This window comes from Periplaneta americana, chromosome 6 (assembly GCF_040183065.1).
Source record: "Periplaneta americana isolate PAMFEO1 chromosome 6, P.americana_PAMFEO1_priV1, whole genome shotgun sequence".
NCBI classification, from domain to species: Eukaryota; Metazoa; Arthropoda; class Insecta; order Blattodea; family Blattidae; genus Periplaneta; species Periplaneta americana.
In genome coordinates, this window is record NC_091122.1 from 76,157,683 (window position 1) to 76,184,606 (window position 26,924).

Below are 26,924 nucleotides of genomic sequence, written 5' to 3' on the forward strand. Positions count from 1 at the left end.
GTTCAATGACGGCAACTTTTAAAAACTAAAATATCTATCTTCAACATTGTTGCTATAAAATGTTTTCTGTGTTTACTATATTCCAGCAGGCAGTGATATACGTCTGTCTTTTTTCCCCCCAGTCTATAAATGCGAACTTAAAACAAACGGTAAGGTTATGTAATGATTTATTTTTCATTTTAATATTTTAACAATATTATTTATATAACATATTGCAGTAATAACATCGGCATCTGGAATCTTGTTGATTTTTTCACGGCTTCCTTAATGTTACTTGCATTACAAATGCAGTAACTTTTGTGGTGTTGTAGAGTTTACTTAATTTTTGCAAATATTTAAAAACAATAATTAACAGTGCAATTTAGGTGAAATTGCAGTGGTAAGTTTCCAATTTATAATTATTACTATGTTAAACGTCTCTAAAAATAATATATTAAAAGCCTAAAGCAGTAAAATGAATATGGCGCTTAAGCGGTAAGAAGAGGGAAATTGTTATGTGTGTTAGGTTGGGAATACTGAATGTGGTATTTCACACCGGTAAGCGTATTGGTTCTGTGCGGAAAGCAAGCAAATACGCACGACCTCGCACAAAAGTAATTTAAACAATGCGATCAGAAGAGAAAGACAACGCGACATCCCACCTAACCCTACTGCATTGAGCAACCTTCCATAACCGATTTCAAGTGGTTGTTGCAAAAGAACCCCGACTTTCTATTACGCCAGCGTTTCTCAAACTATGGTCCCCGGACCACCTATGGTCCTCGAGGTCTGTCCTTGTGGTCCTTCAAAAAAGGCAGAAGAAAAAATAAAATTCAAACGAATTGCGTATTACTCTATAACTGAAAATCTCAGAGTTTGGAAATTACACATGACAATCGCTTTTCACTTTTTCTCTCAGTACTGACATTTAATGAAATTTATTACCCTATCCGTCTACTGAATTCCCACTCTACTTTCAACGGCAAAAGAGTGATTTAAGGCACTATGAACGTGGTGTTTCTCGCCATCTTTTCCCTGCACATCTGGCGCCGCCCCTGTAACCCAGCCAGGGACCACCCAAGTTCATAACAGAGGACCGAACCTTTTTATGTATTTATGATTTTTCTTAATATTTTTGCCGACACCCAGTCTGTACATTCAAATGGTCACATACTGTACGTCGAACACCAATAATACAACTCTGAGGTCACAATTTCAAACTTATTTTCCAAGTAAATATGACGAATTTTCATGGGTTCATGATCCCTTTCATTGCGATATTGAAATTAGCAAACTTTCATTGAGTGAAAGAGAACAGTTTAATGTACGAAGGTATGGTTAATTTCTGGACCGCATCACAAGTGAAAAGAGAATAAAGTGAACTGTACAATGGTGCTTTAGAGATTATAATTCAGTTTCCTTCTACGTATCTGTGTAAGAAAGGGTTTTCATCACAAAAAAAAAAGTAGGCTACCGAAATCGACTCGATGTATGTGACGATCTCCGACTTAAGCTTACCAGCATACGTCCGAATATAGAACAACTGTGCAAGAATCAGCAAGCTCATCCATCTCATTAATGTGAGTACCAACATTTATTTTTAGTTATTAAGTAAAAATATAAGTATGTATTAAAACATACTACAAAATGATACATTTTCTTTCGAAAGGAACAAGAGTAAGGTGGTCCGCGGAACTGTTATGATTTAAAAAAGTGGTCCCCACTTTAAAAAAAGTTTGAGAAACGCTGTAATTACGCCATACAAGAACTACAGAAGGAACAAGGAGACACGGAAACCATGGTTAGAGAGTTCCAAGTGGTGTGGACTGTGGGACACAACCAAGGAAGAAGTGGCTTCGCCTTCATCAATTCGAAGCATCGTCCTATGGGTACAATATCCCACTTGCAAGGAAGAAGGTCGCCTCTTGGAATATCTGCGAGTTTTAGGGCATCATTTTAATCTGTAAATTACCTCTTAGAATATACACAATAAAATGTATTATAACAATTTCGGAAAAAATAAGTCCTTCGGAATCTTTCTTTTAGAATGGTGAATAATAATTATTTTAGGAACTTAATGCTATATCGGAAACAACGCATTCGGAATAAGGACCATTCGGAACAGTCTGATTTCGGAAATAAGACCGTTCGGAAAACTGGTTTCGAAAATACATCCGAGAACGCTACCAAACAACTGTGTAAGCGAGACTGAACTGCATAACAGAGAGCGTGAGCTGTCGGTCAGTCACGGTGCTGCAGTGGAAAATCAAATCACTTTAGAAAAAGAACTTAATTACATTTTTTTTAGGGATGTAGTGATAACGTAGAATCTCAGTTATTGTGCTGTGTCGAAGACTTTTTGTATGTTTGTCCTGACTAACTGTCACTTAGAGTACAACAAATTGTAGTATTTTTAAGTAACTTAGAACATTAGAGTACCTCAACTGTTTTCATATTTACTTCAAGGAAAGACCAAAATATGATATAAAAAGTGTTTGAAATAAAACAAATATACTTGTCCCAATTGAGATAAGAAGAATAGTTTCTTTATGGAGTATGACAAGGTCTGCAACAAGTTTTAGATTAAAACAAAGAATATTTGAAACAGTATTTAATGGAATAAGGCAATTTAAACTATAAAGAAACATATTTCTTCAATTTAATTAAAAAAAATTAACCCTGTGTGACATTTTCAAGGGATTGTTCTTCACAATAAAACATTATTTTTTCATTTTCAGAATTGAAGTTAAAATTCTTAAAGTTTATGTAAGTCCTTTAGCAGTTTTATTTGTTGTAGCTTATTTGTAGTAACGCCAGTTACGGCCGTTATTATGTTAAGCTATCACCATCACGTAATTCAATATTGAACAACCTGTATAATTATTATAATTTAGTTTGTATCGAATTACCAGTTATCATACAGAACATTTTCAGATGGTATTTTAATTAATGTTTAAAGACTGGTATCCTATGTTTGCCACAGATATCTTACTAACCTAATGCTGCAACAAGGAGAAGAGTGCAGCGAGTCTTCAGAAAACATCAAACTTGCAGGACCTGGGAGTCCCAAGAGGAGGTGCTGCTAACAACTTTTTAGCATATATATATGTTTTCATTGGACCTATACAAAATCCCAAGTTTGCAGAGATTAGAAGCCAAAAAAGAAAATAGAACAATGGTTATGCTACATAACAAGATAATTATATGATACCGGTAGCCTACCTATCTTCTAGTTTGCCACTTAAATATTGCATCATGATATTTACTTAGTCAGTAATTATCTTTTGCAAGTAATATGTTACATTTTAAATCTTTGGTGAAAAAACTACGTATGTTCAAAATACGAGGCGCATCCAGAAAGTAAGTTTCCCGATTTTTTCCCCTTGAAAGTAAACGCAATTAGCCGTGTCAATTGCGCATGCGTAACAGATCTATGACGTATCAATCATATGCCAGCCGGACAGGTCCCGCCTGGTGCCAGTAGCGTGGCAGCAGTGGTCCGAAATGGAAGCTCTTATTCCTTCTCCCGCCGCCTGCTAGGTTCGGTCGGTGATACAGTTCTTTAATGCACAAAGCATTGCGCCAATTGAAATTTATCGGCAGCTCTGTCAGGTCTATGGGCCGAACATCATGAGTAAGCACATGGTGCGTCGCTGGTGTAGGCAGTTTTCCGAAGGTCGTCAAAGTGTCCATGATGAAGAGCGCAGTAGGCGACCGTCCCTCATCAATGATGATCGTGTTGAGCTGGTGCGGCAGTGCATCATGGAGAACCGTCGCTTCACGATTACGGAGCTGAGCAGCCATTTTCCGCAGATATCGCGATCCTTGTTGCATGAGATTGTCACTAAGCACCTGCTGTTCAAAAAAGTGTGTGCCAGGTGGGTGCCGAAAAACCTGACACCCGAACACAAAATGCAACGTTTAGGAGCAGCACTGACATTTCTGCAACGGTATCACGTTGACGGCGACTACATTAGTTCCTCGACAGGATCGTCACGGGCGATGAGACTTGGATTTCGCACTTCACCCCGGAAACCAAGCAGCAGTCAATGCATTGGCGGCATAATGGATCTCCGGTCAGGACGAAATTCAAACAGACGCTGTCGGTACGGAAAGTGATGTGCACGGTGTTCTGGGACAGGAAGGGCATTCTGCTCATTGACTTCCTTCCAAGAGGTGAAACAGTGAACGCTGACCGTTACTCTGAAACACTGCGAAAATTGCGACGTTCCATTCAAAACAAGAGGCGTGGAATGCTTACTGCAGGTGTTGTGCTCCTCCATGACAATGCTCGTCCACATACGGCTCGGCGCACAGCAGCTGTTTTGACGGAATTTGGCTGGGAGTTGTTTGATCATCCACCCTACAGTCCTGTTCTTGCTCCCAGCGATTTTCACGTTTTCTTGCACCTCAAGAAATTCCTGTCCTCCGGTGAGCGTTTTGGCAACGACGAAGAGCTGAAGACGTCTGTCAGACGCTGGTTCCATTCACAGGCGGCAGAGTTCTACGGCAGAGGGATACAAAAGTTGATCCCACGATACCACAAGTGTCTCAATTCTGATGGTGGCTATGTTGAAAAATAGCTGAAACATTGCTGTACCTGTTGCCAATAAATGTTTTCCTGAAAGTGTGTTCTTTTAAAAAAAATAGGGGAAACTCACTTTCTGGATGCGCCTCGTATATATGAAATTAATTTTCAAATGTACATACATGCTTTCCTAATTCATATTCATATATGACACATATAAAACATAGGTACAGAAATAGTTCAATACAATTACATTTTTATAATACAGGGTCCATGAAAAAATGTATACACAGTTTGACGAAAGATAATTCTTTATTATATTGTGTTAGTAATGAACTTAATTATATAACATCATAACCCCTCTAATCATGGCCCGACCCACACTACGTGGCAACTTCACATAGCAGGTTACTTGCACTTCAATTCTGTTTCATAGCTGTTAAATGCGAAAAAACCAGTAGGCTATATAGTTTTCTATTTCAAAGGAAAAGTAATTACTTCCTGAATCTTTAGTGAATTCATTAAACATTACGCGTTTCACCCTATTATTGTCAGTTATGAATGACACACAATGTTTGCAATCCACATAAATGTATTTGTTGTAAGACATCTTTACATATTTCTGTTGAAATTCTGTAAATTGTCTAACCGCAACAAGTCTTACCATCTTTTTGAAATTATCAAAATGCAACACTACTTAAAAAAAGCTACCGGTATCTACAACACTTTTCGCGAGATCATTTGTTTTATTTGCAGCAATCCCAAACAGCCGTCAATTTTTGTACTCTACAGTTCCTTTTACTTGAATTTCATCTACTTGAATCTTCACAATTTTTCACTCTCTGAAAACTGCCTAACATGTTTCAAGAACTGTCTATTCTCAGATATTGAAGAAGGGAATACTTGCAACAACGAGGAAAGATTTTTAGATATCGAGGGTACGATAATGGCAAGATGTTATTCAGTCTAATCATATCGTAACACTTCGCATTCTGGATATAAAATCAAAAAGAGTTTATAAATGTTGACGATACATTGTACTTAAGTTTTTTCATATCAGATCAAACATATTACATAAAAGATCAAACTTTTTTAAGCTGCTTTCATCACAATTCTCATCGTTTCCAACAACAATTTCAAAATTTGTAGCGAGACAGTAATTTGAGATACAAAAGTGTTTTTGTTATTGGTGTCTGGTGACACGTAGCAATCACAAAAATCTATTAGAGATGGAAGCTGACTTCATCTGTAAGTAAAGAATTTCTAGTTATTAGCAAGTTACAGGCTGTCCATATTATTAAAACTTCATTCGGTAGACGTCCACCATTCATGTGCATTGTCACACTAAAATCGCCGTTTATTCTAATGCTAGCAGTTATTTTTGGAGCACTATAGTTATGTCTACTTCATATACTATTCAACAAGATTCGTTTTTTAATAGTGACCCGTTTTTTTTAGATATTTTCTTGATACACTTTCCGAAAAAATAGGAATGCTACGACTTTCAGAATGCGTCGTACACACGCACTGCTAATCCCTGCCTCACGTGCATATTGTGTAGCAGACTTCTGAGGCGACGCTGTAAACTTTTCTAAAACCATAGCCAAAGAAATAGGGCTTGAAGCTGTACGAGGTCTTTCGAATCTTTCCTTATGCAATCTCAAATGATACCACGCGTGTCAAACTTGTCACAAAGATGTGTAATTGTCAAGTGTGTTGGAGGTTGTGTTGCAAACTCACGCCTTCACACACGTTGAACTTCAGGGATATTTTCAAACTTAAAATGCCACTTTAAAATGGACTCCCGTTCCTCAAACGTGAAGCGTGCCACGGCCATTTTGGTTTACTATCATACGTCATATGTTACAATCATACGAGTAGGCTACCTACATCTGTTGAGAAAACACCATACTATATATTCCACAGCAGTGGCGATTTCTCTTAAGGAGTACAGGAGCAGTGCACCACCTCTTAAAATAACACATGTTTTTAAATGTATATCAATGAGCTGCAGTAGATTATGTGAGCGACATAATTCTTTATTATAATACCACAGCCTAATACATACAGTCGCGCAACTTCAACACTTTTTTTTGCCAACATTCGCGACACTAGCGCCCAGGCGGCAGGCAAGGCACTGGTCATAGGGTTGATACAGCCAGCACGTGCTTTAAAGGGATGCGAGATGTTATAATAACGTTTTAATCATGCGTCGGAATAAAGGTAATGTGTGAAATGACGAAAATTGCAATAACAACAAGTTTAAATCTCCGAATTTGTCGTTCTTCAGATTCCCTAAAGACCAAGAAAAAATCATAACTCAGTCATAACCAATAATCCACGTTGTAGGTAGCCTATGTATTCTGTTCTATAAAACATTTATTACTTATCAGTTACCTATTTGTATGTCAGGAAGGACAGTTTAAATAAAAACAAAGTAAATACCTGTTACAGTATATTATTTATTTATTTTTTTTTGCAGAGATCATATGTGTAAATGTGTAACAATTCCGATTTTGGATAATATAACTACAGTTTTTAATGCAAGTAATTCCATAATTTTTGAATTCGTGTTTTTTTTTCCTTATATTTTTCAAAAGTTGAATATTATATAGCATTGAAGTAGGTATCATGGTGTTAATTTTGCAAGAATTCATGGAGTATAGTAATCTTTTTGCAAAATATTCACTTCTTGAATAAATCCAGACTGTGTCGATAAATTTCTGATGTGTTGGTGTAGATTCATGTGGCAGACGTATTAAGTTCTCAAGAAATGAAAGAGCCTTTTTTAATTTAATAGAAAAAGCAATCTTTTCTGTAATAATTTGCATGGCTGTTATTGGAGTTGATTTACATTCCCAGTGATTATTTGAGCCGTTCAGTGCAGAAGTGATCTAAGTCAAAATCAGGCAATGAGGTTTAAAGTAAAAATTCTGTAAAATACAGCGCAAAATAGCAATTAATATATCCTTTGTGCTATTCACTGACTATTAATAGTTTAAATACATTCAATATTAACTGCCACTTTGCTCTGTATTTTACAGAATGTTTACTTTAACCCCTCATTACCCATTTTTGACTTAAGCCTACACCACTTCTGCTCTGAAAATAAAATTAGGCCTACATTTTCTGAGTTAATTGAAGTTACAATTTTTTTCAACAAAATTGTGTGTTCATTTATCTGTTCTCACCTACGTCATATTAACAGTAAGTACATGTAAATTACGTATTATATAGGTAGGATAAGTTAAAATTAGGCATTATGTGTGAAAACTGGAAATGTAATGTAAAATGCGGTAAACTTGCCATAAAAATTCAAACCATAACATCAGCACTATTTGTGACTCAAAATTTTAAAGGAAATACCGGTTATTAAGAAATGGAAAAATAATGAACTTCATATTAATGTTTAAATCCTCCCCTTTTCTTTATTTTCAAGATTACCTCAGCGGCTGAGTTTACCTCAATTTGCGGTATGTAAAATCGTTAATTTCTCAGGAAATAGGGAGAGGAGTTCACCACGCGATGTACCCTACAATTCTGAAGCCACTAATTTTTACTCTTCTCACAGAAAATGCAAAGTTCCAATGATTCATAAATATATTTAGGAATGAATTGAATTAACCGACCACGCATGAACAATTATATTATTTCAAACCATGATTCGTGATCAGGGCCATGATTCAGTTGTAAGGAGCAGAAAGAATTACGTTTATTCCCAGCTTCTGAAACTTGTAGATTAACTGCGTGTGAAATTCTTCCAGGATTCTAAAGTAGAATTAATAAGAACCATATACACTTATTGTATAGCATAAAAATATATAAAATAAATTACGCAAAACCCGTTTTCTGATGTGTTATCATATGTCGTGTGCACACTTTTAACTTGCCTGCCGTTAGAGGGCTACTGTCGTGCCAGCTGTCAAATGTTGGCATATTTTATACGTATGAGTTGCGTGACTGTATCTATTAGACTGTGATAATACTATGTAAAAATAACACTGCATGACTGTGTACTGTTCTTGTTAACGGCTGGGACTTACGTTTACCGCTCGACACTTGCGGCACACTGTTCCATTCGAGCATGCGCAGTAGTACTGTTTCACTGGCAGGCTTTGGAGCATGGAAGGGAGGCAGTACAGTGCGCGTAGGAGGGGTTAGGAGCACTTTCAGATGTGTTCTCAAGCTCGTCCCATCATAAATGTTACAATGAATAGTGTGTAAAATCTTTTAAATATGTAATTTTCTGTAAGACCTTTAAACGAAACGATCAAAATAGAGAAGATGGGTAGACCTACACATGAATTAAAAGTATAAGTGACCAAGAACAGTAATAGAGAAGTGACAAAAAAATTCAACATTCGGACTTACGAAAAATGCAATATGCGGCTGCAATATAAAAGACGCTGTATTTTGTTTTCCTTGCCTATTGTTCGACGGCGAACATTAATTGACAAAAACAAGTAGGCTACGTTTTATGAATTTTATTTATTTTCCTGTTTGAATTTAGGACTGTGCGTAGTAACTAAATAATTTTGTTTATCGTTCTGCAGATATGATTGATTTCAAGCACATGAATGAAAGAATTAAAAAACACGATTCTTCAGCTGCAAACATCAACAATAATGTTAAATTAGCAGTATTGGCTCAAACAAATATACAGACATAATTGGATTCAATTGGATTGTTGAACTTCACAATGATGAAGTTACCAAGAACAGATATGTGCGTACGGTTTTGTGGAGCTTTTGAGTTGGAGGAGGTCACGAAGACGGAAACTCATCTTTAAACGCTAGTATTTTTCTTGGCCTCATCATTTCAGTTTTGAATTAGACGCACCCTTAAGGAACATTTGGAAAGAGGAACAGTGTTTAAGAGCACATCAAACACTATACAGAACAAAATCCTTCAAGCCATTTTGATGTATGCCATGATGAGATTTCAAAGAAATAAAGAAAGTTGCTGACTTTTTAGCAGTTAAGGCTGATGAGATGACACAGTATCGAATGCTTGTGAACGTGTGAACTGTGTTATAAAACGCAGTATAGCGAAAACAATATTATTTACGGTGTGCTGGAATAGACATTGAACACTTTACTTTGCTATTAATGGACCTACATAGAAAAACTGATTGACTGCAATTTTTTGACTAACAAAATTATGTAAATGTATACCTACGTAACATATGTTTAGTTAGTACCTATAATAATAATAATAATAATAATAATAATAATAATAATAATAATAATAATAATAATAATAATAATAATAATAATAATAATCATCATCATCATCATAATATTAACCATAATAAATATTTGTGCTCCACCAGAATTATTTATCACCACACGCCACTGTTCCACAGATAATTCAATGCAACTCTGAAAAGATACGTAGGTACCATCTGTTAAAGTGTGTATACATTTGTTTGATGGACTTTGTACTCTAAAAATACACCTCTTTAATGGATGTTAATGTAAAAAAGATCACATATGGAGGATTAAGTGTCAATTCTGGCCATACTACCTCATTACATCCTGGCTTAGTTGCCTCATGAGTGATATCTTATTGATGTCTCTTATGAAGTTCAATCCTGTCTTCGGATAACTGACTAAACAGCAAGTGTCAATTGCTAATTGAGTAGACTGTGCAGTGAAATACATTAAGTTTATTTAAATTTTAAAGAGGCCAAGGAAAGTTATAGCTTATGGAATCTTGGTGGAGCTATATTAGTCCCATTTCTTAGTGTGTATAATATCTCCATAACGGATTTTGTTTTTCTGTATTTGAATTGGTTTGTTGTGATTCTGTGGAAATAATAGTGACATTTTCTGTGAAGTGAGTTATGAAAGAAATTGACTTTTCTTCATGTACTAGACTTGTTTATTTTTCATATAGCATCAGCGTGAATATAATATTAATTGCTTTTCTAAGAACATGGTCTCAACAAGTCTGAGGATTTATTGTTGTATTCCTACTACGTATGTAAGATATAATTTTTTATTTTTTAATATCATAGGTCTATCTACAATTGAGGAGGTAGCCGGAAAATGGGCCCATAGGTCTATAGGCCCTTTTTCGGGAGAATGTTTAATTCGATTCTCCGTTTTAAAATTTACTTGCTTACGTAGTTTCTTTCAATATCTTGTAAACAGAGGGCAGGGTAGCTAACTGAATAAACCCATCCACCCTTGCGTAGTTATGGAACTCAGCAAATATAAGTGAAGATGATCCTCCAAGTGAGTGTGAGTCCATCCAGTATGTGCACTGAAGTGTAAACTGCACTCTGAAGATAAACTTTAAAGTTAGTGTGAATCCATTCTACATTAATACTAAATAACCTGTAATCCGTATTCTGTACCCAACAGATATTCTTGTTACGTATTTGCTACAATTTATGACGTAACTATGAAATATATGTAGTAAATAGACTTCGTGGAATTGCCACGAGAATCGCAAGGTTTACTGCGCACGCGGTATAGACTGTATGAGAAGGGGACGTGCGACGGATGGAGTATGCCTCTGATATAAATACTGAGCAGTATACTGCGGTTACAATAAAACCTGTATCCTGCATTCAAGAAATATAATGAATGATCATTGAAGTAGGAAATGTCTAAACATCTAAATACACTATTATTTTATAGTGAGATATATTAATACTTAAATTTAATGTCAGATACTCACATCATCCTTGAATATGTGCATTGCAGTGAAGAGTTACGTACATTTTGAGCGACTGCAAAGTAATCTCCTCCGATGGTCACTTAAACAGTTTTTATTTTGGGAAAATGTACGTTCAACATCACACGATGTAATACATATATATTTGAAGAACGAAAAGTCACTACTTTTTAGTACACCAACTTCAGATGTCTTGTCATGACCTGATGGTACATTATTTATAATACGAAGTTGTGAATAGGCAGAATTTTTAGCAATATTGTTTCTCAACTTACATTTCACTTTTTCTCAAATTAGTGAATTGTTAATTTGGATGTCGGTTTGTGATACTTTATCCACTATATTAAGAGCTTCTGAGAGTTGAAGTTTAGACGATTCTAACAGGATGATGCTTTTGGGCACGATTTTAAAATTAGACTCAATGAACAGAATATCTTCCAATAGCTGTTCAGAAGGCAATGATTTTACAGGTGCAACACCGGAACTGCCTGTGCTATTCAATGCATCAGTTACCTCCATTATTTTGTCGTAATGTTCTGCATAATAATTAACAGCATCCAACCACGTTCCCCAACTTGTGAAGACTGGCTGCGGGGGTAAGGATATTCCAGAGGCAATTATTTGGAACAGCAACACTCTCATTATAGTATGTTTGATTGAATTTTTGTCTGCACTGAACAAATGTTAAGCTTTGACTATTCCAACCACAGTAATGCAAAAACGAGTGCTTACATAGGTATACATTAGCTGTAGCTGCTCTATCTATTTGGACTGGTCACAACTCTTAATATGAACTGCTTATACTACGAGACCATACTGTCGCTCACCTCCTCTATACTACCGTACATCGGCAACCTGATTGCATGCTGCGTGTGGCAATTCAACGAAGTCTAGTAATAAATATAATTTTACTAAAATGATTTTGAACTTGTAAACCTCTGTAATTTGTGCCGTTCAATGCTGATGTTTAATTTCTGCTGAAATATTATCATATTGAAAGTATTTTGATAAAGTAGACTTGTTCTCTGGAAAAAGGGCCTATGAAATGCTCTAATAAAATATAAATTTATAACACTATTAAAATCGGAATGCACTGTTCAACAAAAAATTGTAGACAAATACTATTGTAACAGTATGCAATTGTTATTTTGATAAAAGTGCATTCTAATCGAAATCACATAAAAAATAAATGTTTCAATCTTTGTTGCCTCGAAACATGACTTTTGCTTATGGGCCCTTTTTCCGGCTACTGCCTCAATTTTATATTTAAGGATACCCTTCTCGAAGTTAGGATTTTAATGTGCATAACAGTTTATTATATGAAGGGAATGCAATGCAGGAAAATATTGTGTCTATCTCATGCCCTCTCTGTAGGCCTACCAGCTCTAATAGTTCAGCAGATGAAACACTAATATTTTTGTGATGGATGTAATCTTTGTTTTCATTGATCATGTGTAAATATGTGTGATGAAGAAATCATGGCTCTAGAAGAATCGAATTCTACTTCATGCGTTTTACTTAGTGAAGCTCCTAGTCTTCCAGACGTTAGTGCTGAATATCTTTCGTGTCCTCTCTGTGGTTGTCATGATGCAAAGCTTTTCAAAGGATTGAAGGGGTTGCGAATCCATTGGACAAGAGCCCACCCGAATGGTCCCTTTCTAGTAATGACAATATTTTCATTAAGGCTCCAACAGAATCATTTCAGGCTAAGTTTTCAACCTGTAGAAATAATGTAAGTATTCTGAAACGAATTCCGAAAGAAGCTCGTGCTTTTGATAATGACAAACTCACGCAATTGATTGAGAGGCGCATTTCGCAAAATTCCTAGAAAATCTAAAAGGAAAGATACATCTCTAGTGTATAAAATGGAAGAAAATTCAAGAGAGTTTAAATTGACTCCTCCTTCGGTTGTAAAGAAAACCATATCTTCTAATTAACTTTGCGTAGAAACTAAAGTAAGAGATGGGATATACGAGGGACTATTAGAATACTTTCTTCGGAATGTGGAATAACAAACCGGACTCATGCCACATTTGAATTTTTATTGGAAAAACATCCTTCTCCATCAAGACCTTTGTCATTTCCATCCAGATCCTCCTACTCCTGATGCTCCTTGTCTTAATGTATCATCGGAATTAGTTGACCATGAAATAAAGACATTTCCTAACGGTTCGGATTCTGGGCTTGATGGTATCCGTCCCCAACACCTAAAAAAAACCTTACATCTACAGGGTGTTAAGAAAAAAGTGTTCAATATTTTAGGAGTACTAATATGCATCAAAACAAGAAAAAAAAAGAGTAATAAACACGGGTCCTACAACACATACTTTCTGAGATCTTGTTTTGATGCATACTATCACCTCCTAAAATATTGGATACCTTTTTTAACACCCTGTATATCAGCTGGGGATGAAGGCAAAAGATTGATAGTGATCACAAAATTCTACAATTTATTTCAATTTAAGTAAATACAGAAATTTTCCCGAATTTATACGAAGTTACATTGATCGCCATCCAGAATAGTGGAGGTGGTGTACGACCCATTCCTATTGACAATACTTTTCGAAGGCTGGTTGCTAAATTGGCCTATGTCAGTAACAGAAAAAATTAGCGAGCATCTCCGTCCACAACAGCTTGGTTTCAGTACACTTAAAGGATGCGAAGCAATTGTCCATTCAGTACTCTCTTTCCTGGAAATAAATGAGAATACGAACAAGATACAACTTAAAATTAATTTTAAAAATGCATTTAACACCATTGACAGAGACGCTATGTTACAAGCAGTAAAGAAAAAAGTTCCTGAACTTTGCTCCTTCATGTGGCAGGCTTACAGGAACTTACATTACGGCTCCGACATTATTTCTTCCCAAACTGGAGCCCAAACAAGGAGATCCTGCAGGTCCTTTGCTTTTTAGTCTTATGCTCCATTCTCTTATCACAGAACTGAAAAGTCATCTCAACCTATTTTATTTGGATGATGGATGGAACCTTAGGGGATGACCCACGTGTTTCTATGGTCTAGGAAAAATAGTAAATGCCTGTAAATTCATTGATCTGGAAATAAATTCCAAAAAATGTGAAATTTACTTCTGTTCTGAGGATGGTCTTGTAGTTTTCAAATTTCAACAAATTGCTCCTGGAATTAAAGTGACGATTGAATCGAATCTAATCCTTCTTGTATCATCACTAGGGACCGAATTTTTAGGTTTTTGAAAGGACCATTTTAGGTTTTCGGAATAGGTGAAATAGTTTTTTTAGGTTTTATGTTCAAACTGTGAACGAGGTCGCAAAAACTGCCCGATCGTTAAAAATGTAGCCTTAAGGTAAGCGTTCACTACATCGTATCGCACTCATCGGACGAATCGCACGGATCGGAAAAAGACAATCTTTGCTCTAATTGTTCTGTAACCGCGTTCACTACATCGTATCGCACGCATTGGCTCTCGGCAAATCCGTCCACGTTTCTCGGATGAGCAACTTTTCCGATACGTACGATCATGACCTTGTTTAATAAATCAATTTTAATTACTCAACTGTTACTATTATGTTGTGCCATGTTCAGTGTCGCTCCAAAATGACAGACGGAAAACTTATTTCGCTTGTAGAAAATTGCGAAGAATTATATAATTTGAGGCATTCTCATTACAGTAATCAAGTCGTTTCTTACATATATATTATGTAACCAATATCTCTTTCGTTTCTTCCTCTTCAATTAAGACGCATGAAGCAATTACAAATTCTTATTCGCTAACACTCATAATTAATAGACCTAACCTCAAACTCCTCTGTTTTCAGCAATGTCAATGTGGTACGACGTCATGATTTAAACAACTGATAGTAGTAGTAATAGTTTTATTTTCCTTGGCAGAGTTAAGGCCATCAGGCCTTCTCTTCCACTCAACCAGGATCAAATCACATACAAAAAAATACATACCGGTATACAAATATTAACTTAAAAATAATAATAAACATAATTAAGTAAAAAGGAGAGATTGAATACATATACACAATCAGTATCAACTTTAAAATAACAATAATAAAAAAATATATAATAAAAAAGAGACTGAATACATAATCACAAACAGGAAAATACATCTAGTATACAGTATTAACTTAAAAAAAAGAATGAATACATATGAATATAATCTCACAACTAAAGGAATAATAGAATTAGTATGATCAGCACAGCACGTGTTACATTGAGACAATGACAATTACCTAGATACAGGGAATCAGATGAGCCGATGAGGTAGAGCCGTTACAGTGAACGCACTGCACCTAAAATATCCGTTGCGTGCGATTCGTACGAGAAGTGCAGTACGATGTAGTGAAGGCTTACATTTTACAGTTATTCTTTAAAAAATAAGTATTTATTAAGGCAACATGGACCACGAAACTGATCTTTTCAAGAACCAAACTATTTATGAAAATTTATAAGATTTGAAATTTTTGCTCCTTCCTCTTTAACATGATTTGTAGTTTGAATAAATTATTGTAACAATTATCATTTTATCTAATATAATTTGCCTTGATATAACGACATAAATTTCAATTTTCAGTAGATAAAAGGTACTGTACACAAAACTTCTGAATTAAATTTGTTCAAACTTGATCAAGAATTATTTTAAAAAGTAACAAACAAATAAAGCAATATCATTTACTGATACTATTCCTGGTTGTAATATATGACCAAATGCTTTTCAAGATTCTCGACTGAGAACTTTTTTCTATTGTCTCTCAAAATACATTTGAAGGACGAAAAGATTATTTTGACAGCACACGACATCATAGGTGTAAATTTCATTGCTGCGACTGGAGCAGGTACTCACGGTAACTGACAATTGAAGCTATATGCAGCACACATTTTTTCATTTTTTCAAATCCTGGATTCCTCTGCAATACTTTTTTCAGTTTTAATGTGACGGCTTCACCCACGGATCCTGGTACTTGTTTCTCTAGAAGCGAGTCAATGACACCAATTGCATCTTTCAGTTGTAGCGACGAAGGTTCCAAGTACTCAATATATTTTGGAAGGTCACTGAAATGTGCCTTGAGAAAAGTAAGGGAACCATAGATGTTGTCACTGCTAAATACAGATTTTGCCTTAGGAATTGAGGCAGCCTCCTCCACGTCGAGAGTGTTTTTCCTCTCTCTCTCTCTCTCTCTCTCTCTCTCCCCCTCCCTCTCCCCCCTCTCTCTCTCTCGAAATGTATTGATATTTCTTTCAAAATAAAAGAAACCAATATATAATGCAATAAATACAGGATAAGGCTTATCAACAACGATTTAGGTTATTTTAGGTACTAAAGTCCAATTTAGGTACTTTTTGGCTCAACAGAATTCACATATACGACTCCTACGATCATGACTCGAAAAAGTATTGAAGAAATTAGTTCAGGAGCAAGGAAAAAAAATACGTAAAAAACTACAAATCCGGTCCCTAATAATCGCTACGTGAATGAAATTGCCCACATGAGTTACTAGAATGGAAACGATTATATTCTGGACTGTTGGCTATTAATTACCGTGTATTTTCTACAAAAACTTTTTATTCATTCCCAAACTTAATTACTTCTTGCGAACGACTCCTCTGTGGCTGTTTCCTTCATTTCTTGCTAAAGTAGGCAATTTGACGAGAAGCTGTCTTGAATCTCTACTCAACATACCGCTGGAGGACTATAATTGGACTTTGATATGTTTAGTAATTGAATTTGGAGGTCTTGGCATACGGGCTATTCCATATGAAATCGGACAACAAAATACCATGACATGTCAGAATTGTCTGAAAATTCGTACAGAGGTTTAGTGTGTGGAAACTAGTAAATGTACAAATTTTAACTTTCTTTAGCTCAGTAGTTTTTCAGATAAAATTCCTTAAAATTTAGCGTATTTTGTATTTTATTCTTACTTTCAACGCGTACTACTACGTCTGGGTTGGAAATAAAAACTAAAGATATAGCTAATTTTGTAGTGCACATTTAAGTATATCAATGGGATATAACACATATATTTCATTGTTTGTGGAAATTATGGATATATTGTTTTTTGTGTTTTATAACATGTTACCACCAAAAAAGTATGGATATAAAATACTGTAATATTAGTTATTGTTGAGACAAAAACCATACAATTTTTTTAAAAAGATGTTTTAAATGAAAAGCCTTAAAATAAATATTTCAAAACTCGCTATAAAAATACGCGCTCCCTTCAGCATCATGCGGCGATGTGAGAGGAGCCAGAATATTGTTATCAGCTGGCCTTTTTTTTTTTTTATTTTAAAGTTTTTATTTCCACTATTTTTTTTTTTTTAATTTCTACATCCGGCCAGAGGCCATTTTCCGAAATATTTCTGTTTTTCAGGTTTTCAGTTTTCTGTTTCTGTTTACTAACACTAACACAACACCCATGCCCGAGGCGGGACTCGAACCCACAACCCTTCGGACCAAGCCGTAGAGTCATTGCGTGCCTCTATGGCTTGCGCCACCCGGGTCGGCAGCCTTGAGTGGTCTTGTAACAGCTGGTGTGTTGTTACAACACAAGGAATGAGACCCACCGGCTAATCTTCTGCGTGTATTATTACAAAGTGACAGTGGTTATTCAATTCCAATGTTTGAAAGTTTTCCTTTATTGTGTTGCAGTAAATTTAAAAAAAAACTGTTATATTAAGGTAAGGTAGTGATTACGTAATATACATAAAATTATTTTAGTATTCAGAGAAATACATCTTTCATTTCGAGTTGTTTTCGAATTCGTTAACTACTCGCATGACGATACTTAACGAGCTGCTGGCGTTAGCCAACTACGCGTACGGCCAGGTTGCTGTGGGTTGGAGCCGCGCGGCGAAGAAATCCACAATGAGAAATCTTTTCTTTATTTTATTTTCCACCCTTACCCAAATAAAATTTTGAATCTGTAAACTGCGTTTTATTCTATATTAAGTCACCCATATTGTCGTATTTTTATTTTTTTAGCTATTTCGTCAAGAAAACGAGTAATATAAATAAATCTGTCTAATCAAGTGAATAAAAATTAAAAAAAAATCCCTCCAAAGTCATTACTCTTTGAGTCTGCTTTAAAAAGAGATGTCGTTGAAAATCCTACCACTAAATGTCTCTGAGCAATGTTCTTCCAAAACTAAGAATTTTACGAAAGTGCGATAAATTAGACGCCCTATAAAATGAAAAGTGATACCAGTTGGGGATATTTTAACCCACCATTAGAAGGCCTTTCAGTGACAAAAGCACCTTTTTTTTTAAATGCGAGGTCAAATTTTCTGAAATTTTGTCCGATTCCTTATGGAACAGCCCATACGTAAGTTATACGATATTATCTGCATTTCTGCTATTCTTGCTCCTGCCTACTGTGTATCTGTTTTTATCAGGTCTCTTTCTCTGATTACGGTGATAAGATTTGTCAGGGGAGACTGATCATTGGAACGCTATGACCAATGGCTTAAGTCTTTCAGCTACTCTGACTGAACAAAGAAATTATTGGGACATGATAAACACCCATCGAATTCATGATTCTCTTGTTCTGTCATGCCCATCTGACATTGATCAAGCACGTCATCTTGCTCTGCAAGAAAAGGAAGCGAGTTTGTGACTTAAGGCTATTCCATCGGCCAATATTTGCACACTTATGGATAACACCTACTTTAAATTTGCAGTTGGTTTACGACTTCGGTGCAAGATCTTCAACTTTTAAAAATACGTATATTGTGCCGTTGCCGATGTTTACGGCCGTCGTGCTTTAAGTTGCCGTAAGTGTGTAGAACGATTTTCAAGACGTCAATCCGTAAATTATATTATTAAGAGAGCATTAACATCTACTGTATGTGTCCTGTCTCCGTAGACTTCAAGGCGAGCAGCTATAATTGCTATAAGGTCTCCTCGCGCTTTTTACGGGCTGGCTCCCAGGTAGAGCAGTCAGTAGCGAGATAGCTTGCTCTCCATGGAACCCGAGTTTGATTCCCTATCACAACCTTCTTTTTATTAACGTAACTAGTTTTTATACATGTTGCCTTTCTTCATTTTTAAATTTTTAGTAGTGAAATGAATTATTTCGCAACTCTGGCTCCAATAGGAGAATTAAAAAAACTCTTGGGAGATCAATTTTCTTCCCGAAATAAAATAAACAAATTAAAGAAAAATAAAAAATACATATGTGAATCTAATACTTTGTCCACATGCCACGGCGTCTATCATTGCCTGGCATCTTCGGGGCATTGTGTCCACCAGATGGCGGAAATAGTTCTGGTCCTCAGCGAGATCTTCCCAGGTAGCCAGAACTTGATCCCACAACTGATCTGAATTTTGAGGTGGGTTGTCTCGATATTTGTCAATCCTCCTCTTTTTCATGCCTTTCCGTGAACTATCTTTGAACGTTTATTGCGATGTGCGCGGTGTGATTATCCTGCTGGAAAATTAATTTTCCTTCGGAAAGAAAACGGTTATAAATTTCATGAATCCAGTTCTTTCTCTTCTGTTTTAAAGCGAGTGCAAACAATAACAATCCCTCTGGATTCATCCCCTTGGCTAACTCGTAGAAAATCTCTCTGATTAACCATTTATTATAGTATCTAGTGTGCGCATGTTCTTATCTTATCGTTAGCTACAATATTGCACAAAAGCATAGCGCTAGTGTCCGGTGTGCGCTGGCCTTTAGTCAACAGTGTGATTATTAAACATAATAAAATATTAATAAAGATTTAAGTGACGTATAGTTAAGGAATAACAATTTTCACATCCCATTACTTCATTTATAAATCACAGGTCGAAACATATTTCCACAAATAATGCGAACCGTGTCTAATTAATTTCAAGCAAATCAAGTTAATGTCCAATTTCGTGACAGTCATATCGCGGAGTATCGCATTGGTTCATACAGAAGGTTTTCACGGCAACTTTAGCCTAGTTGACAGAGCGTCTGTTTCCGAAGCAGTCGGTCGCATATTCGACCTCGATGTTATGCATTTCTTTTTTTTTTTTTTCTATATTTGTTAATTTAATTCATTTCTTTAATTTTAACAGTCTTTACCGCACTACATATGTACGCAGAATTAATTTCCCTCGCACTTGTTCTAACTACTAAGGGACGACATACAACGAAACGAAACTAATTATTAGGGAACGGAATTTGGAGCAGTAAAAGCTAGTATTGGCATCTACACAGTCATTTGTTTACAACCCTTTATACCAAGTCCTCCCCTCCATAACATACTCGCAGATCTCTGCACGTCAACAACAGGTGAACGGGACAGTTGTCGCATAAGAACCTCAACGTGCAGGTTTGCAGTTCACAGTAGTGAAGTGCGGGTACAATGCCGAAAGTGAAACCAGCTAACAATACAAAATTGAAAGACTATAGGCTATTTGTAAAAGTTCCAGATCGAGTATCAAAATTCAGGAAACAATTCCCTAAATTGATGCTTCCCCTATGTCCAGTTCTTAAGAGATGGGGGTCATGGTTAGAAGCTTGCAATTATTACGCACATCATCTCCAATCTGTGAAGAAAGTGGTCGAGTCTTTCGATCCCGATGACGTGGCTGCGATTCAAATACGCCAGGAACTGCTAATGATAGAACAATCGAGAAAGAAGTAATGGATATTAGTCAAATTTTTTATATTTACCGGATGCCATTATTCGATTAGAAAAGTCAGGAGTAGAACTAGTTGAGCAAATAAATATAATGAGGACTATTGTAAATAAACTGAGTGCAGTAGTAGGTGAAGTAGGAAAACTGTTGGTGAAAAAATGAACAGGATTTGATTAAAAATAATGGTTACAGTATTTTTAGTCGGATATCAGATGTACTAACAAAGACGTGTCCCAATGACGTTATTCAACATGTGAATTTAGTTGACGTATCTTGTTTAAAGTACTCTCCAATTGTCTCTGCAGATGTAGAGCGGAGTTTTTCCATGTTAAAAATTTTCCTTCCTTGCAACAGAGCAAAGTTGTATTTTGAAAATTTGAAAATTATGTTTACAATTTATTATAACAAGGCACAGCAGCAATAAATTGTTTCATCAACAAAACATAGCATTAATTGAAAATGCCATTTCGTTTGGTTCTACATTTTGTTCAACATTTAATTATACTGTATTAGGCTATATTGTAAATATTGTAGCATATTTAATATATTGTAAATACTGTAGTTATACATATTATCATATTTCATGATATTGTAAATAAAGGTTTTAATTTAACACGCTCCTGAGAGAAAAACATACATATTCAGAGGCGATTACCATACAGAAACAACTATCTATCAGCCATCAATATTTCTACTGACACTTGAAGACGCAGAGATTGATATTTAATTATGTATATTTGTAATGTTGTTTATTGGTGTATTGTGCGTTGCCAAGAAAAATATATGTATTTCAAAATGAAGTGCTGATTATGTATGTAGGCCCCTATATTTCATTAAAATATAATATTTGTTTATTCTGAAATACGTTTACAGAACATTGCGTGTAAGTTTGTATGAAGTAAACTGTACTCGTCCATGCTTTGTGACACAGCTCGATCGGCAGTCACTGAGCTACGAATATCTATACTACGTTTCACCATTCGTTATAATCAGGCTTCAAGACTTTGGACCCGATACAGTAAGTTTACTGTGCATGCACTATAGGTTATTGACTCGCTGTAGGTAGATACAGATGTGTTGAGGTAACAACGCTGCTATTTGGAGTAGAGTACGGTAGAATGGGGAAACACACATATGTACATTCTGAAAGTAAATATACATTACACAATGATAATGTCAAAGGAATGTGAAAAGAATTTATTCCCCTGTCTTTTATAAGCATTTGTGTTTAATTATACACAGTGTTAATGGTGGAAATAAACTTGTAGCAATTTTATTTTTTTTATTTATCCTATTGGTCATTTTTAGGAAGTGCAGTTACAGTACCGAATTGCAATGTACTACAAGATACATTCTCAGTGTCTCAAACGTAAATCTGCCAAAGTTTGTACTGTAGAAAGCTGCGCTCTACGTCGCATGACGTGATAGGAGCAAAACGAAAAAACTTAACATCATTGCAGTCTCTAAGAGACAGTCCTTTATTCTCGGGTGACTCTATGTCCACTAATTTGCTGTTTATATTACACAATGTTCCATATACGTTATTTTTACATAAAACTGATTTCCTACTTCTGTTTTACACGTTCAGTAACCGGTGTACTTGATGTCTCATTAATTCTCTACATCATTTTCTAAATTAATTTGAGGGCTTCCGGCATCTCTTGCTCTGACTTTTCTAACTGTGTAATAGTTTCAGACACAGTTTGTATGAAAACCAAATTATTCGTCAGAACCTTCAAATCCAGAGCGTTTTCCTTTGCGTATTTGTTGACATTCATTCTACGGGTACAGTACCCCCACCCATTGTAGCTTTACCACTATACTCAATACGTCGTTATGCGGATTTCCCATTGAGCTGCTCTATTGGGTCCGAAGTCTCGAAGTCTGGTTATAATACTCCAAATCCCTTTCCCTGCTAATTATATTACCTCAACTAGTCGTTCTCTTGTGAATCAGATCGCTCGTCCTCTGCTCATGCGCACTGCCTTCTTTCTGGGACTATGCCAGTCAGCGTATTCCGAATCTCACCGGTCCGGTGGCATCAATGACGTCACATTGCAACGAAAATAAGGAACAAAACTGCTGGAAGAATCGATGCTGTCATGGCGACTGTGTAAGTGGTTATCTGTGCTACGCTAGCAAAATTTTGCGAAATTTCCGTACTGCCATCTCGTTCAAATAAAATAGATCATAAACAACTTATTTCTTGAACCGGTAGTAATAACTGGTCCGTTGACATGTTCGCTCATAAGCCATTAACATATTGTTTTTACGTTGTGCTCATTACAAAGAATACAGCAGATCTAAAGCAGAACACACCGCCATGACACAACAGTGCACGATGTCATTCGTCTGCTAATTCCCGCCCTATACAAGAACCAATCAGATTTACTGATGGCGGCTGATGGAGCCTGCCACCACCTCTGCAAGTTGATGGCACCGGTGCGACACCGGTGGAGCATCAATGACGTCATCGGTGGAATTCGGAACACCGTGATGCCATCGGATTGCTCACCGGTGAGATTCGGAATACGCTCAGTCATTTCCAACTGCTGGCTCTGTGACGTCACATGTCTCTGTTCTCGTGCTCTTCGAGAGGGGAAGCATAGATGAAAGCAAAGTAGGAGGAGTGGCAGTGGAAGGGATGAAGATATTTAAATAGCGGAGCACAGCATTACCTATCCTTACGTACTCTACATAATATCCTAGAGGGGAAACGCGCTCTGACTTCACAGGTTGTCCAGATGGAAATGACTGGACTTTGCGATAAAACTGTTTTCTAAGACAGTACCTGCTACATCATTTGCATGCAGGCCAACAATGAAGCAAAGAGCGGTTACAAAATAATAGCAAATGGAAAGAAATTGTTATTATTATTATTATTATTATTATTATTATATTATTTTCGCTTTGTAATTATTGCATTCCCGATTACAGTGGTGGCCTCATTTGAGGAAGTATGATATTTTATATACAATTACTGCAATTTAGGTATAGATATTATTCTTGAAATATGTGATCCAGAATGAAAAAAAAATTAAAGATTTATGAATTTACTATACTGTGAACTATAGCTGCAGAGCTGAAAGAAAGTAGAAACTTGCTAGCAAATATGCTGTGTTAAATAACTATTTTCAAGGTTGATGTTCAATGTGTGCGCCTAAATTTAATTATAATAAATTAAAGTTAATATACCAATTAAGCTTTGTTATGTTTGAATGCACATCATGTATTAATTTACTAATATTTCTTAGGTCGTATTTATAATAACCACTTTCATGTGTTAAAATAAAAACTCAGTTGTGTGTTACCTAGTTGACTAGTTTCAGCTTTGGCTCAGCCGTTCTTATGACAATCTAACCTACGACCAGTTTCTTCTAAAATTTTGAGTAGGCTACCACGATCTTCGTGAATTTTTGTGTCATTCAAATTCTCAAAATGATCGTTTCTTAAATGGTTAACATTATCTCCATCTGACTCTTAATTTTCGAGCAGTTCCAGATACAACAATTCTTCCAAACGTTTCGCCATTTTGTATTGCAACTAGTGAACCATTAAAAAGTTAAAGGCAGACATTTTTATCACTAAATTTTATGATAACTTTACTGGTTCGTTAGGCTAAAGATGCTTGGTGAGATATAAAAATGATTTAATGAACCAGTAAATAAATTAATGAATGATTGAAACCTTAGTGAAGGTTGGTGAAACCGGCTCTAAGTTAACTAAGTTGTTATTTATTTTTAGTGACAGTTTTGTAATTATTTGTAAAAGTGGTGACTCAATATTTTTTATTAACAATGAGGAATGCATCCTATAAACGATATAGTAGTGTTAGAGACATTTTCGCGGTGGACTGAAGATGATAAAAGAGATGTATTTTTAGCGGGGAAACCAACATCTGTTCTTAATACTGTATATCGGAAAAAGAAAGTTCGAAAGGAAAGGTGCAAGATCCTACGCCAAACATTTTAAAAGTGCGTGGTACAGTATATATCAGTGGCTGTGCTATAGTTCTTATTTGAAAAAATGTTTTCCTGGCCCTGTTTATTAGCTGGAATAAAAAAAATCGTCATGGAACTCGAATGGATTTTGTGATTTGCTAAATATCAACCGATCACTGCACAAACATTCAGATTCTGCAGAACATCACAAGTGTGCTTTGCAATTAAAACATCTCGAGAAAAATCTGAATATTATTTCCGACGCTCTGAAAGAAAATTCGCGCCTTTATATAGCCCAGTAGAACGAAAATGTCAGATTGAACCGATTAGTGTTGCGTGTACTAATTAATGCACTCTTATTTTTGGCGAGACAAGAACTAGCACTACGCGGACATGATGAAAGTTCATCTTCATCCAATAGGGGTAATTTTAAAGAGCTTCTGTCACTTGTAATTTCATCGAGCCCATTAGACATCTAACAACATTATGCCAAAATCAAATTTGTTTTTATCAGGGATTCAAAAACAATACAAAATGAAATAATTGAGTGTATTTCTGATTACATTAATGATTATGTTAAACTTGAAATAACCAGCTGTGACTTCTTCTCAGTTCAGATTGACGACACTACAGGTATCACATAAAAATCTCAGTGCTCCTATTTATAAGACTTATAAACACAAACGGTAAATTGGTGGAACGATTTTTGTTTTGTTTTGTTTTTTTTTTTGATGTGAATTGTGATCGAACCTCGGAAGCATTGCACAGTTTGGTGGATACTGTGTTAGGGACGTTTGGCTATAAGACAAAGCTTGTAGAACAATGTTACGATGGGGCAAATGTGATGTCTGGGCACTTAAATGGATTAAGAAAGAGAGTGAAAGAATTTGCACCTCAGGCGATATTTATTCACTGTTTGGTCCATAGATTGAACTTGGTATTACAAAACTCGCTGAAACAGGTGTTCCAGTGCCGTGTCTTTTTTGCTGATATTAGTGGCATCCCGTCATTTTTTCATCATTCTGCTAAGAGAAGTTATGTTTTAAATACAATTTGTACGAAGGCGTATACCTACAACAGATACTAGATGGAGTTAAAATTAAAAATTGGTGAAAGTAGTTGCAGAAGAGTGGGATGATTTGAAAGCGGTCTTTGAGGCAATAGCTCATGATTTTGAATCTGATCTAACAGCAGTTAAACTTTCAAATGGGTTACTCAATTGTGTGAAGGATTTTGAATTTGTATTTCTTGTTATTGTTTGAAGAAATCTTTCAGAACACTAGCATTTTATTTTATATCCTTCAAAAGAAATCGTTGGATATTATTTTTTGTAAGAAACAAGTAAATAATACTTTTTATTTGATAAAAAAAAAAAAGTACAGATGAAGTTATCGTCAGTTCCTTTTTTTTTTGTAAAGGCTAAAGAAAGGGGTGAAATTTCAGGGCGGAAATATGTTAAGTTGTCAGAAGGTGAAATTTTTCAGAAGTACAAATAATTATTTTTTGAAGTACTTGAAGTCATTTTGATGCAACTTAACACTAGATTTCAAGACATTGAACAGCTTCAGTTTTGCTCTCTCGCCAATACTTCAAAATTTCTTCAGTATTCAAATGCTTTTCCTTCTAATGCTCTCGCCACTCTACAAAAGACTTTCCAATATTTGGTTAAACCAGAAACTCTACTTCCAAAGTCGTAATTTTTACAAGTGTTTGTGAATGTGAAACGTTTAATCAGTAGAAATCAAATAATTTTCATTCATACAAGTAACTGGCATTACGTAATGCCTTGTTTTTCTTCCAAAATTGTTGCTAAAATAACAATTTATACAATTTTGAAATTAGACACAAGATCATTGTATAGGATTCCGACACGTCCGTCATCAATTTTGTTCTTTATGATCCTCTCCGATTTCCATCATATCTGGAGGCGGAACTTCATGTTATTTACAACGCGGTGTAGGATCTCGGCAGTTATTTCACGATACTTTTCTTCCATCTGCATTCGTAGATGTTGCAGGTTACGAATTTTCACTTCACTTTCCCTTACCCCAGAAAACAAAGTCAAATGGTTTTAGGCCAGGCGACCTGAGAGCCCTCTCTTGGTCCTCTGGGGACTGTCCACCGAGGAGAAGTTGTCGAACCAATTCTGCACAGGTGTGCATAAAATTTTGCCGGAATTGGATTTGATAGGCGAAA

General features: G+C 35.8%; 1 protein-coding gene across 1 annotated transcript in view; it reads left to right on the plus strand.

Annotated features, from left to right (window-relative positions):
- LOC138701423 (ras-related protein Rab-7L1-like) overlaps nt 1–21,587 on the plus strand; it is a 163,541-nt gene extending 141,954 nt beyond the window's left edge. The window contains exon 5 of the mRNA XM_069828291.1: nt 2,963–21,587. Within this exon, the coding sequence (XP_069684392.1) occupies nt 2,963–3,065 (103 nt within the window). The 3' untranslated portion in view covers nt 3,066–21,587. The remainder of the gene's footprint in view (nt 1–2,962) is intronic.
- The last annotated feature ends 5,337 nt before the right edge of the window (nt 21,588–26,924 follow it).